At 39.4% G+C, this 17,550-nt stretch overlaps 2 protein-coding genes across 7 annotated transcripts in view; both read left to right on the forward strand.

The window, feature by feature from the left end:
* Positions 1–17,550, forward strand: part of LOC126926795 (uncharacterized) — a 336,576-nt gene that overhangs the window by 107,911 nt on the left and 211,115 nt on the right. The window lies entirely within an intron of this gene.
* LOC126926779 (histone lysine acetyltransferase CREBBP-like) lies at positions 101–7,334 on the forward strand. Of its 2 annotated transcripts, none has more exons than XM_050743118.1 (7): positions 101–355; positions 434–553; positions 635–936; positions 1,218–1,628; positions 1,713–2,028; positions 2,119–2,527; positions 2,621–7,334. In XM_050743118.1, exons 1-7 carry the CDS (start codon positions 164–166, stop codon positions 3,094–3,096), a joined length of 2,226 nt encoding a protein of 741 aa, XP_050599075.1. In that variant the 5' UTR covers positions 101–163; the 3' UTR covers positions 3,097–7,334. The 2 variants fall into 2 exon arrangements, with proteins under 2 accessions (XP_050599075.1, XP_050599076.1); XM_050743119.1 differs by having other exon boundaries at positions 1,716–2,028.

The following is a 17,550-nucleotide window of genomic DNA, read 5'->3' on the forward strand; positions in this document are numbered from 1 at the left end:
CCAGGGCCATATATAATATAATGGGATGTAATATTAGCAGTAAGTATTTAGGATTAATTTATATTTATTATTTTTTTTAATAATCGAATCGTATTCTTACGTTTGAAAATAATGCACGTTTTAGCCTATTCAAGATCCTGATCCAGTTATTAATTGTGACCTTATGGATGGCCGCGATGCTTTCCTTACAATGGCTAGAGAAAGACATTATGAATTCTCTTCCTTAAGGCGCGCGAAATTTAGTTCTATGTCTATGCTATACGAATTGCACAATCAAGGTCAAGACAAGTTTGTCTATACTTGCAATAATTGTAAGAGCCATGTAGAAACAAGATATCATTGTACGGTTTGTGATGTAAGTATTAAAACAATCATCTGTAAACATGTATCATCCAATTTTCAAACAATCTAATGTTATTATTTATTATGCTAGGATTTTGATCTGTGTATAAGCTGTAAAGAAAAAGACGGTCATCCTCATCATATGGAAAAACTTGGTTTAGATTTGGATGGTGGTTCATCGCCGGCCGATGCTAAACAAGCTAATCCACAGGTAAAAATATATTTTTATTAACTGAATATATTAATAATTTTGCTATGAATATTTATAATAAATATTTTTATTTTATAATAGGAGGCGCGTAAACTTTCAATTCAAAGATGTATTCAATCGTTGGTGCACGCGTGCCAATGTAGAGATGCTAACTGTCGTTTAACAAGTTGTCAAAAGATGAAGAGAGTAGTAACGCATACTAAAGTTTGCAAACGAAAAACGAACGGTGGCTGTCCAATCTGTAAACAATTAATAGCGTTGTGCTGTTATCATGCTAAACACTGCCAAGAGACTAAATGTCTTGTTCCATTCTGTTCGAACATCAAACATAAGCTGAAACAACAACAGCTTCAACAGCGGCTACAGCAAGCGCAGTTGTTAAGGTAAATACGTCAGTAGTAGTGGTAGTGGTAGTAGTAGTAGTAGTAGTAGTAGTAGCAGTAGCAGTAGTAGTAGTAGTAGTAGTAGTAGTAGTAGTAATAGTAGTATTAGTAGTAATAGTAATAATAATAATAATAATAATAATAATAATAATAATAATAATAATAATAATAATAATAACAACAGCAGCAACGTTAGAATAATAATTTCCAAAGATAACTAGGTGTATGTATATTCTATGTATATAAGTTAGGTGTATATCTTTCTTTTTAATGTGTTTCAGGAGACGAATGGCTGCAATGAATAGCAGACCCACAGGTCCAGTGGGAGCGATGCAATCCGGACAACAGAGTTCAAATGTTACTATGACCACAGGTGTTGCTATGAAACCAGGTGTCAGTCCTACCAATTTACCTTCGCCACATCAACCTGGAATAGGATTGAAACCTGGAACTCAAACGCCACCTGCTCACGTTCTCCAAGTTGTTAAGCAAGTACAAGAAGAAGCTGCACGGCAACAAGTACCGCATGGTTATGGTAAAGTAACGCCAGGTGGTGGAGTTGGTGCTGGAGTTGGCGTAGGAGGACAAACAGGTGGCGTAATGCCACCACCTCCTATGCAACGTCCAATGCCTGTACAAATGCCAAATCCTGGCGGTACACATCTTATTCCAATGGCTCAATGGACAGCAAGGTGAGTTATTGAATATAATAATTAAAATACCGTACACATATATGTATATAAAAAGAGGTATTAAAGCTACACCTTTATTTACAGTAGGTATCAGCCAAGTGCACTGATGCAACAGAATCCTGGTTTGAGACAGCAAACGCCGCAACAGTTAATGCAACAGCAGCAACAACATCAAGGGCTGCCAGCAATAGCTATGGGAGGACAGATGCCTAGGCAAGCTGGAGTTCTCGGTGGTCCGGTTAATCAAGTTGGTCCTCAAACTCAAAGCAACAAGCACAAGCATGTATTGCAGCAACTTATGCAAACTCTAAAGAATCCCCATACTCCTGAACAACAAAACCAAATACTTCAAATACTCAAAAGCAATCCACCGATTATGGCTGCTTTTATCAAACAACGGGTATGACGATTAATTTCTTCTATATTATTTGTCTGCTGACATTTTCGATTTTAATAATTTCTATTACCATATAATTTTTTAAATTAATAGGCACTCGCTCTAAATCAACAACAAAGTGGTCAATACGGTGGAGGAGTGGGCGGACCTTTGGGTCCTAATCAGCCGCAGCAACAACCTGCTCTGCAGCATATAATGTCTCAGCAGCAGCAGCACCACCACCACCACCAACAACAACAACAACAGCAAGGCAGAATGCAAATACAGGCAATGCTAAATCAACAGCAGCAACAACAGCAGCAACAGCAGCAACCTGTTCAACAGCAACCACCACAATGGTATAAACAGCAAATGCTAGTATTGCAAAGGCACCAGCACCCGTCACAGCAGCAACAACACCCGCAGCAGCAGCAACAGCAGCAGCAACAACAACAACAACAATTTACACAACCACCAGCACCGCCTTACGGTCAACAGCGACCTATAAGGCCGCCCCTTCTCGGTAAGAATTATTTAATTCTGGAGAAAACGAGATTCGTCGAGCCGCTTGGTTCGTGGTCTAACGCTTGCCACGATTCCGCGTATTCTTCTCCAGGTTATGGTGGCTTTAGCGAACAAGGATACGGTCAACCTGGCTTAAAACCAACACCACCTCCGGTACCTTCTCCGCAAGGTGTGATGGGGCCTCCAGGGATTTCTGTACAGCAACAATTAATGCAGTCCGTTCGATCTCCACCGCCAATTCGTTCTCCTCAACCAAATCCTTCCCCACGACCGGTTCCTTCTCCACGTAATCAGCCAGTTCCTTCTCCTCGATCAGGGCCGGTGCCATCGCCTCATCATCATCCACCTCATGGTACACCAACACATTCACCGGCTCATGAACTCGGTGGGCCAAGTGAAATGATGCTTTCGCAGCTGAGTGGTGGAACTGGTGCACCGACTGGTCACCCGGGTACCATGCCACATCATCCATCTCCAGCTCCACCACCCACTAGTGGCACAGACTCGAGTGAAGTGACGCCCATGACGCCACAAGATCAACTTTCAAAATTTGTCGAAGGATTGTAGTGACTATTAGTGAAGTCGGTTAACACGAGTGACTATGTTAGTGGGCGAACGATGATCTTGCATCGTATGTCAACCGTTTAGAAAGAACGGTCGCTGTTCCACCTCTCTGTCATGAGAACAGAGAGAGTAACTTCCATCCGTTCTGCGTTCCTAGCTTCGTGGAGATCAGGTACAACTACTTACGTCCGGTACACTGACCAAGTGCTGATGTTCAGAGACGGGTCAGAGTACCACTGGTGCGACCAAATTAATCCCGGATGACGCGTTTCCTTTTTCTATCTCCGAGTTAAGGTGCAGGAGCGATACAGCGTGTTGTGGTGCTACTTAGATGCTCCGCGAAGATTCTACAGCTGGCTCAATGGACACTTGAACTTACGTTATTGTATTCTCGTATCTCAACCTCGGCTCCCCAATTGCGAACCAGTGGAACGACGAGAAACAATTAATTTGAAACTATACACACATGAAATCAAGAGAGACTATTAATACTTTATCCCCTAATACACATACATATACAAAAGAAACACACACTATGTCTCTGCCCAAACTTTTATTCCCCTTACACATGACTTTTTCATCTATATCACCTTCCCTCGCTGCTGCTCGTGCAGGCTGAGTGAAATCGTACAAATGTGTTGTGTATACTTAACGTTAATTAATAATTAATAGTTCAAATATTATTAGCGTAGCGATTATATGCAGTTATTATATACCACTATTATTATTATCGTGACAAGATGCAAAGTATATAACAAGAAAAAAAAAACGAACTGTATGAAAATGGAAAGATATTGAAAAAGAAATCAACAACATTGTATGTAAGGAAGGGAGAAAAGAATTTAGTGGAAAGTTAAGTAATGTCAACTTAGGTTAATTTGTTATTAAGAGATCGCAACGGTTGCCGAAGGTTGTGCCGAAACCTTAGCACCATTAAATTTTATGGATCATTCTGAAATTAACCTTCAAAGTAATCTGCTAAATTGTCCTATGGGAAAGAAACCTAATAACAGGACAGGCGAGACAACGCGGATTAACGGTGTCGCAACCAAAAAGTAGAAATTCACAAGCTTACTAATGGGAGGATTTATAAATCGTGTTAATTTTGACAACAAAAGTTTTTCAAACCGAGGGTCCAACATGTACAGTTCAATCAAAATATGTAGCTACGAAGCGTAATCGAAAAGGACCCTCGCATGAAAATCGTTCTGTACATACTATACTATTATTACGATAATAATAACGATTATTATTAATTTCCCTGTCTATTATGAATTTATTATTATTATTATTATTATTGCTATTATATATAATTCTTATTGATTCTTAATTATTATAATTACTATTATTACTCTACTACTACTACTATTATTATTAATAATATTATTTTTATTATTATTCTTCTTCTTATTATTACCATTATTACTATTAATATTATCACGAAAGAAAAATTCAAAACATATAAGTATAGTGTTAATATTCGGGAAAAAAGCGAGAAAGGGATCCACACACACGCGTTATAATTATAATAGGATATCTCTGTGCACGATAAACCCGAGAAAAGGAAATACAAATACAGATACAAGTACACATACATACCGAAGTATGTGACTATGCCAGTGCTGTATCATAGTAAACTGTAAGTGTAACTTTTCCTCTCTCTTTTTTCTTCGATACCTATTTAAATGACTAGTTGGTAACGAATGATGCGTGAAGGTGTACTTCTGAAGTCCGTTTCGTCGGATATTTTTTAAATACACGATGTACAATGTAGCCACCATGTAACCAAGCTATAACCGATTTAATCATAATCAGAATCATTAATGGCACATGCAACCGGTGTAAGATTCATATTTAAACGTGGCGTTTCCGTCGACGAAAGCGCGGTCCGATTCGAAACAAAAAGCCAGAGAAATCATGACCCGTTTGAGAGACACGTTACCTCTTGAAAAATGTATTTGACTCATTCTGATACATTTATCATCAGATATATCTATATACATATAACATCGTACATTTCCATTTGTCTTATATACATCGGTACCCTTTGAATTCGTTATAAAAGAAGGCAAAAAGCATTTTTCTTTTTTTTTTATAAAAATAAAGAAAGAATCTAACGAACGATTGGCGAATGTTTTTTGCCTTGAAAATTTTAATCGCGGGGTTGGACGGGGGTAAGTTTAACGAGAATGGTTCGTTTAAGATAACCGGTTTTCTTTCACTCAATTAAGTTCCAAATTCGAAAGATCGCTTTTTGTTATTTTTAGACTATTTTAAATTCTTTTATAAATCGGTTAATGTGAATCGTCAATCGATTCCGAAACATTCCTTTTGTTATGTATTCTCTTTCTCGCCCTTTCTTTCCTCCATCCACCGGTTTTTCTCTACGTCCTTCGTCCCTCGGACTAGTTTTATAGAAAGAACGTCGTAGATTCGTCTTTCCAAGATCGTCATATAAAAGGACAAAAAGAAAGAGAAAAAAAGATAATTATGTAGAATTATGTGATAGCAGTTAAATCGAGCGGGTCAACTATAAATCGGTTGAGAAACAAATCTTGTCGTGCGTCTGAAATTTCTAAAAGTGAGATGAAAACGATAAGAAACAGAGTAATACAAAGAACAAAATATAACAATCTACGAAATGCGGATGGTTATCGACTGTAGATTTAAGTAAACGATTTTACTAGTAAAAAGAATAAACGTAACGACGAAGACCCAAAAGTATTTGGCTTAGTATGGCTGTGTTTAGGGCAGTGTTGTAAATCTGAAAGTGGTATACCTTTTTTGGTAGTAAACTCTTTAAGAGCGAACAATCGAACGCTATTGTGTACCAATCCGACGATCGCGATCTACACGAGTCATTTTATCGTTTGATTTTATTAATAATTAATTACTAACGAAGATGACACAATTGCTAAGAATCGGCGTTCATTTGCGAACGAATCGTAAAAATACGATATGTGATGGGTGTGTGTGTGTGTGCAACAGATATAAAGAAAAATGAGTTTTCTCTTTCTGAAGATAGTTCGAGCACATAATTGCGAGTGTAAAAATGGGTCTTAGTGTGTTCGAACATCGAGAAAGAGATGGATTGTAGATTCGCGAAAGATTACTTCCGTAGATGATAAAAAATAAAAAGAAAGAAACGAATGAAACGGAAGCGGTTTGCACGTCGGATTTGTTGGCACGTCAGCATTCGTGGACAATTTATTATTGTAACGAAAAGTGAACGATACAACACTATATATATATTATATATGTACTATATATACTATATATGTATTACATATATTATATATATATACTATATGTATTATATATATATAATACATATACTATATATGTATTATACGATTTGTTTTTCTTTTTATATTATCAAACACAATATAGGTCGCGGTTATATCATGATGGAGTAAACGTTAATTAATTAATTAATTAATTAATTAATTATTCGATAGACGATAATTGCAAACAAAACTATGGAATATAATTATTATTATTACGCTATTATTATTGAAATACCAACTATAGAGTACTACTTTTTATTATGACATTTCGTAACTAGTGAATTGATTATCTGATTAAAGATTAATGAGACGCAAGTGTAACATTTATCCCCCTCGCTCCTCCCAGGTAAAAAAAGAAAGAACTCACACCGTTCTTCATCCCAGTCTCTTTTTCTTTTCCTAAGGAAAAAAGTCTCGAGAGGGACAATGAGAATTTTCTCTCGATACAGCCCCTCGAATCCTGATCCAACACTGCATCGGTCACGATAAATGTACAATATTTAATATAATGCGCTTTCCTTTATTTATTTTTGTCGGTGGGATTCACGTCGTTCTCGCTAAACGAGACAAACGGAAATGGAATGAAAAGATACTGTCACCGTCGCCATTCAGATACCTTTTTGTATCCCCTGGTGTAAAGACCGTTCGCAGAGTGACTTCGGAAAAACTTTAGTTAACGTCTTGTTTGCCCCCGTGTTCGCTATTCATTTTGTAAACGCGTTTTGTAAAATATATATGTTCGGTTTAGATGTGTGAAAGTTAGCCTCACGATATCCACTCGGAGAGGGGAAAGTGAATTTAGGTTTTTGCTACAGTTTTGTACTCTTGGACGTAAAAAAGACTTCGTTTTTCTCTTAACGATTTGTAACGTAGATAAGAATACTGTATGTTGATGTTCATGAATATTTAACCGAATATTGTTATATTATTATTAAAAAAGAAGTTTTAAAAATACATTCCATTTTTATTTTTCTCTCAGCTCAGGTTATATATGTACATACGTGTATCGAAAGACCAAAATCCTTCTTAAGAAGTATTTCTTATCGATAGTATTTATATAATCGCGAAAGAGTTACTAAGAAAGAAACGAATTATTTTTATCTTATCTTCCGAACAGAGACGGATCTTCTTATCCGTATACATCGAAACACTTTGAATTCTTTGTCACATTGCGCGTGTATCCCTTAATAAAGTACATATTTCAATACTCACAATGTGAACAACTAAAGTTTTTCTGTTAACTCTGTTATATTTGCCACTTTACTTGCTCTCACTTGCTACTACTCGTCTGTTCAGCAACTTCGCTTCGAACAATCGTTCGATTTTAATGTTTGTATATTTATTTAAAATTATTCGTTTCTCACCACGTGCACGATATATGGTCTCTTTCTAACTTTTTTCGAAACTTAGCCTCTTCTTACGTATCATTCGTATATTTTACACGATATTTGTACATAGAATTTCATTAACAAGATATAGCATTCAAACGCGTATGTACCCTTGTCTCGACCTGTCGACAAGTTGTACGGATTTTCAATTAGACGAGGACTTATATTTTAGTTCCATCGGATGGCAGAAAAATAAAGAAAAAGGAAGAACCAAAGTACAGTGCGACCTTCTGGCTTTCAAGGACTCCTAGGTTTTCACTGTCTTAACTTAAAATGGGACTAAAGTATGCAACGAACGCAACGCGTGTTTTCCTTCTATTTTCTCACCCTATTTATTCTTCTTGCGTTCGCCGAATCTCCTTTCCTTAGGTGTAAGGACTAATCATTTATCCGATTACAGCGCATAACGTAACAACGTAAACGAAACTGGCACGTAAGAATTATACATATACGTGTATATATTTATACATACTTACCATTAACACAATATGAAAAATCTGACGAAATAAAGTTTACGTATAATTATTTGAATACTGGACATTGTACCTGTGTGCTCTCAGACACCTTTCTCGCGATCATTTCACGTTTCAACTTCTGAATCCTGTCACGATCTGTGGATTCCCGTTCGAGCGCAGTCTTATTTATACATAACATGTCGTTCGTTTCGTTGTCCTTTGTGTACACAAACGTATTTAGATGTACATTTCTTGCAAAGAGTTGTTCGCGAGGATTCGTCAATATTCTAAAAGTCAGTAATGAAGGCAGTATGATGGTAACACATCGAATTAAATCAAATCGGAACACAGGCTTTTGTACGATTTCGTGAGGATTTCCGTTCCCTTCGTTTGACCGAAGTCCGAAGTGATTGCTGCCCGTCAGTTCTTCCGCCTTATCTATCGTTTTCAGCGACGAATCCTTGTTGAACGATATCGTTGGACGGATAACAAAAGTAGGAAGTTCAGAGTCCCCATTCAGATCTATATGTACTAAGTTTACACGTACGATATGTTTATATTATCGCTTATATATAAACATATATAATATATATAAATATATATAATATATAAATATGTATGTGATATATATATTATATCATATTCTATATACATATTGTACACACATATACAGGTACACAGTTCGCTGTTGAGTGCCGAAGCGTACAGACGTGTCTCTAGTGCCCAGTGAAGTTCGAAAGCAACACGTGTCACCCAACCGTCGAACGTGAACATAACGTGCTCCTATCCTTCCAAGTGTTTCCTATCCGCCAGAGAGAAGAAAAGCCTACGCAGCTAACCCCTACCCGAACCTTGACTCATAGCCTCACGACTAGTTATTTATATTGAAATAGCTAGCTCGATGATGGCCCAGCTTTCACCACCAGGCTCGCCCACGCAAACTTACAACTACCCCGCACTACTCCCCCCGTGGCAGAAGTGCAGCAGATCTCCACGCGCCAACGATGCCAATAAAGCGAAAAAACGTAAAATTGAACCACCAAATACAAACTCAAACCAACAGCAAACAACACACTTCAACACCCACAATAGGTTCACAATACTTGAATCCACAAACGACGCCATGGAATTCGCAGGCCCGCCACCAAACCAACAAGCACAGAGAAGCCCTCCTCCCCCACCAATATTTGTTAATGATGTCATCGACATCCAGACAATGACCAAGTCCTTAGAGAGAGATATCTCCAAGGAGGACTATAACCTGAAGATAGCCAACAATCAAGTAAAAATCCTGCCGACAAATCCAGAAGCTTACAGGAAGCTCACCAAAACACTCAGGGCCCTGAACGCCAACTTCCACACCTACCAACTCAAAGAAGAAAGACCTTTTCGGGTGGTGCTACGAAACATCCACCACTCCGCAGACATCGACGAACTAAAAATAGAACTATCGAAACTCGGCCACGAAGTCACCAATGTCAGCAATATAAGGCACAGAGTTACAAAAGACCCGCTATCCCTATTTTTCATTGATTTAAAACAGAAACCAAACAACAAGGAAATCTACAGTATCAGTCGCCTAATGAACGCCATCGTTAAATTCGAACCACCGCAAACCAAAAAGGAGATAGTCCAATGCAAAAGGTGCCAAAGATATGGGCACACACAGAAATACTGCAACCACACCTTCCGCTGCGTCAAATGTGCAGGTACTCACCCCACCGACCAATGCAGGAAATCACCGGAAACCCCAGCGAAGTGCATCCACTGTCAAGGTGATCATCCTGCCAACTACAAAGGCTGCTCAGCCTACAAAACCCTGTACTCAAGCAAATACCCCAAACTCAGAACAAAAGAGGAAAATTACCAAACACCCAGCACGCCGAAATCCACCGTAATCCCAATCCCCCCAACCAATCAAACACCCAGCCCTATCAAACTCACCACTCCCTCAAACTCCTATGCCCAAGCGGTACAAGGCACTCAAAATACACCAAATAGCCACAGGGATCCTCCCCAAAATAGTGCCCCCACCTCACCTAACACAGACAACGTCTCTAGACTGGAAAAGCTAATAGAGAAACAATCAGAACAAATAAACAATTTGCTATCGCTATTAACACACATAATAGAAAAATTAATACGCCCAGACACAAAATAAAGCCAAGACGCATAGCTCTGTGGAACGCCAATGGTCTAGCGCAACGCAAACTTGAGCTAGAACTCTTCCTAAAACACCAGCTAATCGACATAATGCTCATATCTGAAACCCACTTCACCGACAAAAACTACCTGAACATAAACGGATACAAGTTCTACCATACCCAACACCCCAGCGGAAAGGCCCACGGCGGCACCGGAATCATAATCAAAGCAAACATCAAGCACTACGAACTTCCACCATTCCAGAAAGACTACCTCCAAGCAACAAACGTAGCAATAGAAGACTATCATGGTACAATCACCACCTCAGCTGTATACTGCCCTCCCAGACACTCCATCGCCAAAGAAGACTTCGACCACTTCCTGGACACCCTGGGCAACACATACATAGCCGGAGGAGACTATAACGCTAAACACACCCAATGGGGTAGCAGACTGGTTACAGTAAGAGGCAAAAACCTCCTCAACAGCATAATAACCAACAACCTCAACTACCTTACCACATACGAACCCACACACTGGCCCACCGACACAAACAAAATACCCGATCTCCTTGATTTCTTCATAACCAAAAATATCTCGCCAAGACACGTCCAAATCAATTCCTCGGCCGATCTCTCCTCTGATCATTCCCCCGTGATAGTAACAGTCAGTTCAACTATTATCGAGAATACACCTAATGGCTCCATTCATAACCAACACACCAACTGGCAGCTCTTTAGAGAAGTCTTTACCCGCACAACTTCAGCCTCAACCTCACTAAAAACCAATGACGAAATCGAAGCAGCCACGGAATACCTAAATGCGAGCATAATAAACGCTATCCGCGTCTCCACACCGGCAAAAACGTCCATCAGCAATCACGAATACCCCCAGTACTTATTAAAAAAAATAGCAGAAAAACGTAGACTAAGAAGGATATGGCAGACCCACAGAACACCGGAGGACAAACGCAAACTAAACAACGCAACTAGAAAACTATCCAAAACCATAAAGAACTACAATAACGACCGTTTTCACAAATATCTCGCCAGCCTGTCCCCCACAGCCGACTCAAACTACTCACTATGGAAAGCCTCCAGGAAACTCACGCGCCCCCCACAAATAATACCTCCAATCCGCCGCCCGCAGGGTGGATGGGCGCGTAGCCCTATAGAAAAAGCCAACCTATTTGCTAAACACTTGACTGAAGTATTCCAACCCCATTCCTCCATAGCTGCAGCAGACGTCACCGAATACCTGCACACTCCCTTCCAAATGTCCCCTCCTATCCAACCCTTCACTTCTGCAGAGATCATAGAAGCAATCAGTCGCCTAAACCCCAAGAAAGCAGCAGGTCACGACCTAATAGGAAATAAAGCAATCAAGGAACTCCCCATAAAAGGGATCGCACTCATCGCATCAATCTTTAACGCCATCCTCCGCCTTGAACACTTTCCTAAGGCGTGGAAAATCTCACTAATCACTCTCATCCCCAAACCAGGTAAACCAATATATGAAGCCAGCTCCTATCGCCCAATCAGTCTCTTACCTACCCTTTCTAAACTATTCGAGAGGATGCTCACGAATCGTCTCCTTCCACTCCTAGAAGAATTGAAAACTCTCCCAGATCACCAATTCGGCTTCCGAAAACAACACTCAACAGTAGAGCAAATCCACCGCATAACCCACATAATCAGCCAAACCCTCGAAAAGAAAAAATACTGCTCAGCCGTATTCCTAGACATCCAACAGGCATTTGATAAAGTATGGCATGAAGGGCTACTCTACAAGCTTAAAAAAATCCTACCCCACCCGTACTACTCCATCTTAAAATCCTACCTTACCAACAGACAATTCATAGTTAAATGTCTAGGCGCCACTTCCGCAACATTCCAAATAGAATCCGGCATACCGCAAGGTAGTGTCCTCGGACCCCTACTATTCTCCATCTACACTGCCGACTTACCCATATCAAACGAGGTAACAATAGCATCATTTGCCGACGACACAGCACTATTAGCTACCCACGCAGACCCGGCAATTGCCTCATCCACTCTCCAGCGAAGTCTCGACTCCATGGAAAAGTGGTTCCAAAAATGGGGTTTTAAAATAAACGAAAAAAAATCCTCCCATGTAACCTTCACGCTCCGAAAACAAACCTGCCCCCAGGTCACCATTAACAACACAATAATCCCAAGCAAGGACTCCGTAAGATACCTGGGCATGACCCTGGACAGGAGGCTAACTTGGAAAAAACATATCTCGGAAAAAACAAAGCAACTAAAGGAAAAACTAAGAAAATTCTATTGGCTCACGGGCCGACGCTCCAAACTAAACATACAGAACAAAATAACCCTCTACAAGGCCGTAATAAAACCTGTCTGGACCTACGGAATCCAACTATGGGGAACAGCAAGTAACTCCAACATTGAAATACTCCAACGCTTCCAATCGAAAACGCCAAGATCCCTATTAAATGCACCCTGGTATGTTACCAACGAAACAATCCACCGAGACCTCAAGATACCTACAGTCAAAGATGAAATACACAAGTCCAGAAGCAGATATAGCACAAGAGTCAACAACCACCACAACCCACTAGTCACCCAACTACTGGACACGACGGACCAGATCCGCAGACTAAAAAGAAAATACCCTCTAGATTAAATCCTTAGTTTCTACTAGAACCAACAATATAAAACTATTATAATCCATGTCATTGTACCACGCCAAATTAAGTTACTGAAAATTCTCAACGAGAATTGATTGTAAATATTCTAATAAATAAAAAAAAAAAAAAAAAAAAAAAAAAATATACAGGTACACGTGATACACGTGTAACGATATTACAATATTACATTATATTATACTACAGGATGGGAGGGGATGGACCGGGAGGGGAGGGGAGGGGTGTTCTGTGGGATTAGTATAGTATTCGTATATCTATTTACATATTTACATATTTACACTTAATTCAGTGGGCGTTGCCGTTTTGTGGTTCTTTATCTTGTTTTTTGTTATGGGTTCCGTATCCACCAATATTTTTTTGTGTTCTTTCTGTGTTTGTCTTCTGTATCCTTTTGGGGGAGGGCCATGTTGTATCTCCACCTAGTGTCTGCAGTACGGCTATCTAGGTTTTCCTCGTATTGAATAGATTTCATTCCTATTTTCCTTTGCATATGATAAATTATGGGTATGTTGTTTTGGTCTTGGAGATAGTTTCTTTCGTCTAGGTATAGAAAGGCTTCGGGGGGGATGTAGCCTGTTAACAGAGTGTTTTTGAAGTATGCGTCGTTTGCGTATAAGCAGCCGAAGATTAGGCTGTTTTCTTTGATCTTCGCGGCTTGCGAGAAGTGATTTCTCGTTAGTTTTAGGATGTGACAGTCGATGCGGTGGATGTTGGCTAAGTCGTATATTTTTTTGTTTTTTACGTATTTTCTGTATCCGCTGTGTTCAGATCTGTAAATGCTCAGGCAAGCTCTGATGCATTTTCTTTCAAATATACGAATTTTTTCCATTATTGACGCTGGTATGTTGTACCATATTGGACAGCCGTAGGTTATAATGGGTCTTATTAGCGATTGGTAGCACATGATTTTTACTTTGCTATCGAGAAGTCTGGAATAAAACAGCCTTTTTGTATTCCAAAAAGCTTTGCTGGCTTTGGAGAGTTGGATTTCGATGTGTTGCTTGTAATTTAGTTTTTCATCTATGTTTATTCCTAGGTATTTTACGCAATTTTTGTGTGGTATGAGGTTCTCTTCGTTTGCTTTTTCTTTTAGGCGGAATTTCCTGATTTGTTCCCTTTCTGCTGGGCCGATTTTGCTTGTCATGGGTCTGAATAGTATGGTTTCGCATTTGCTTGCGTTAATTTTTAGTTTCCATGTATGATAGTAATCGCTGATTTTGTTAAAGAGTTCTTGCAGTTCTGTTCTTATCGTTTTGGTTTTGCGGCCTGTTACGTAGATGATTAGGTCATCCGCGAAGGCTATGGAGCGTTTATGTGTGGATGTGTTGAGGTTAAAGAGGTTTAGTAAGTCGTTATTGTAGATGCTGAAGAGTAGCGGGGAATTTACTGTTCCTTGTTGCAGGCCGTTCTCTATGGAGAATTCTTTGCTTGAAGTGTGCGAGCCGTCGGTCATTATGAACGTTTTGTTTGTTATCATGTCCCATACTATTTTGATTAGGTATTCGGGGAAGTTCTTTTTAATTATTTTATAAATGAGCCCTGGGATCCAGACGGTGTCGAAGGCTTTTTCGATGTCTATTAGGCAGGCGGCTACTCGTTGATTTGCGTTAAGTGCCCAGCAGATATCCGACGTAAGTTTGTTTATTGCGTGGATTGTGGAGTGTTTGTGGCGGAAGCCGAATTGGTTTTCCGGGATTATCTCATTTTTTGAGCAGAAGGCTGCTAGGGGGTTGTTTATGATCATTTCGTATACTTTGCTTATGTTGGGGAGGAGGCTTATGGGTCGCAGGTTTGCAGGTGATGAGCCGTCTTTATTTTTTTTTTGTAATGGCTATGAGTTTGGCTTTTTTCCATTTTTGGGGGAAGTACGTGTTGTTTAGTGCGTTATTAAACAGTACTGTGTAGTACCATTTTATTTTGTTTGGTAGGCGTTTGAGCGAGATGTTTGGAATGCCATCGAAGCCGGCGGATTTTTTGTTGTTTAGCGTGGAGAAGATTGTACTTAGTTGATTGAAGTTTGTAAAGTAGTTTATTTCTGGGTCGGGCTGTTTGGGGTCGTCCGATGTGTTTTCGTTTGAGAATGTGCAGACTGTTTTGTTTAGCGCTATGTCTTGTTTTATTTTATTTTTTAGTATGTTTGTTTCGGCGATGATAATTCTGTTTAATTGTTCTCGGCCCATGTGTTCGTTTTGTGTGTGAGTTTTGGCGAAGTGGGTGCCGATAATGTCTAGTTTTTCCGTTGTTTTTGATATTATGAAGTTGCCCTCTGTGTCTTTGTTGGTGTTGTGTATCTCGATGCCTGCTTCTTGGATGAGGGAGGCTTTTTCTGGAGGCAGTTTGAGGGGCGGGATGGAGTTTTGTTCCTTTGGTCTGAAAATTTGATTTATCTGCGGGAACTTGCTAGCAGAGTCTTTTTGGAGATATTTTTTATTTTATTTGTCCAGTATTGATTTATAGAGTTTGCGAATTCTTGTTTTAGTTGTGATTTTATTTCGTGTAGCAGGTACTTTAGGAATTCTATGTCTTCTCTTTTGTCGTAAGAGTAGTTGTGTCTTAGGTTGTTTAATTTCGATAGTATGTAACTTTTATCTCGTTGTAGTTTTTTTATTCTATAGTTTATATATGGCTCGCAGGAGTCTTTTTTTTTTAAATGTCGGTACGGATTCTTGTATATGTTTTTCTATTTCGTCTATGAACGAGTCGATTTGTCTGTCTGTTAGGTTGACATTGTTGTAGATTTTTAGGTCGCAGTTCTGTTCGAGCAGGTTTTGGAACTTTTTCCAGTATGTCTTTTTATAGTTGAACCTGGGTGTTTCGGTCTGCGTTTCGAGTGTTAGGTAGTCGGATGTGTTTTTGCTTATCTGAAATACTATGGCGTTATGGTCGCTGTCGTAGTCTATGGTTTTGAGAGTGTTATTTGGTCGTAAGTTTTGGAATTTTATTCGGGCGTCTGCTAGGCATATGTCTAGGTAGGAGCGTCCTTTTGGGTAAGAGGGTAGCTCGGAGCCATAGAGGTTTGTTTTGTAGAAAATGCTTTTATTGTCTAGCCAGGTTCTGACGGAGTTTCCTCTCGTGTTGTTTGTTTCGCTTTTCCAGCTGGTATGTTTAGCGTTAAGGTCACCGGCTATTATGTAGTAGTTTTCCTGTTTGTCGAGCTGTAAAAGTTGGAAGAGATCGTCGAATTCGTCGTTAAATTGATTCTGGTTTCCGTGGGCTGCGTAGGCTGCGGAGATAAATAAGTTTTCCTTATTGTTTATTTTTATTTTTATGATCGTCGTCTCTAGGATTTTGAATTTTGTTATTTTGTCGTTTTGTATTGTTTTGAACTTCAGGGGGTTTTTTATGAGGATTGCCGTTCCTCCTCCTTGGGTAGCGTTTGGTCTGTCGTGTCTTATTATAGAGTAGTTTTTGTATTGCACTTTATGTCTATAGTTCAGTTTGGTTTCTGAGATAAGTACTATGTCGGGGGTTTCTTTCTTAATTAGTGTTAGCATGCTGTATCTTTTTTGGTTTGAGATTAGTGAGTTGGCGTTTATTGAGATGATTTTCAGATGTTTAACTTTTATCTGGTTTATTTTTTGCTGTGATTGGTGGACGGGTGGGATTTGGCTAATCTTCGTCTATATTTTCGATGATGTTGAAGATGGAATCGATTCTTTCTTCATGTGTATTTAGTGCTTTTTTTATTTCGTTTAGTTGTGTTTGTTGTTCGCTTAGAGCTTTTAGAATGCTTTTTTTGAAGTCTTCAATGACATTTATTATGCTTATTTGGGGTGAGTCTATTGTTGGGTTGGGGTTTTGTTTGACTTGTGCCGCTATGTTTGTTACTTGTGGGCTTGTCTCGTTTATACTTGTTCTTTGTTTTACTATGTCCGCGAATTTTAGCTCGGGGACGTACTTACGGCTTATTTTGGCGATTCTTTCGGCTTTTGCTGTTTTTGCTTTGATGATTTTTTCATTAATCTTTTTGGGTAATTCGACGAGTTTTGGGCATCCTTTGTATGATGCAGGATGTCCGTAGTTTTTGCAGTTTACGCAGTAGATTTTTTCTTTGCTTATTGCTGCTTCTTTTTTTATTTTGCACTCGCCTGGCCCGTGCGGTTCAGTGCATTTTACACAGCGATAGTTTAGATTACAGTTTTGTGCTGTGTGGCCTATTCGCTGGCATTTGTAGCACTGCGTGATATCGTTTTTTTTAATTTTTTTCCATGCTATTTTTAGAAGGCTAAGTCTGTTTATTTTTAGTAGGTTCCCAATGTTGCTATCGGGGGAGACTTGAATTATATAGATTGGGAGCAATGTGTTGTTCTCCCTTGATTTTCTTGTTGTGAATCGAGTCACTTTGGTGAAATTAACTTCTTCTATTTTCAGGGCTTTTAGGTCTTCTAGTATTTCCGCTTCTGTGTAGCTGTTTCCTAGCCCTTTTAGTAGGTACGTGTGGGGTTTTTGAGATTTTGGGGTATATGTGAAATAGGCCGTGTTGGCTGCGGTCA

This window comes from Bombus affinis, unplaced genomic scaffold (genome assembly GCF_024516045.1).
Source record: "Bombus affinis isolate iyBomAffi1 unplaced genomic scaffold, iyBomAffi1.2 ctg00000059.1, whole genome shotgun sequence".
In the NCBI taxonomy this organism is placed as follows: domain Eukaryota; kingdom Metazoa; phylum Arthropoda; class Insecta; order Hymenoptera; family Apidae; genus Bombus; species Bombus affinis.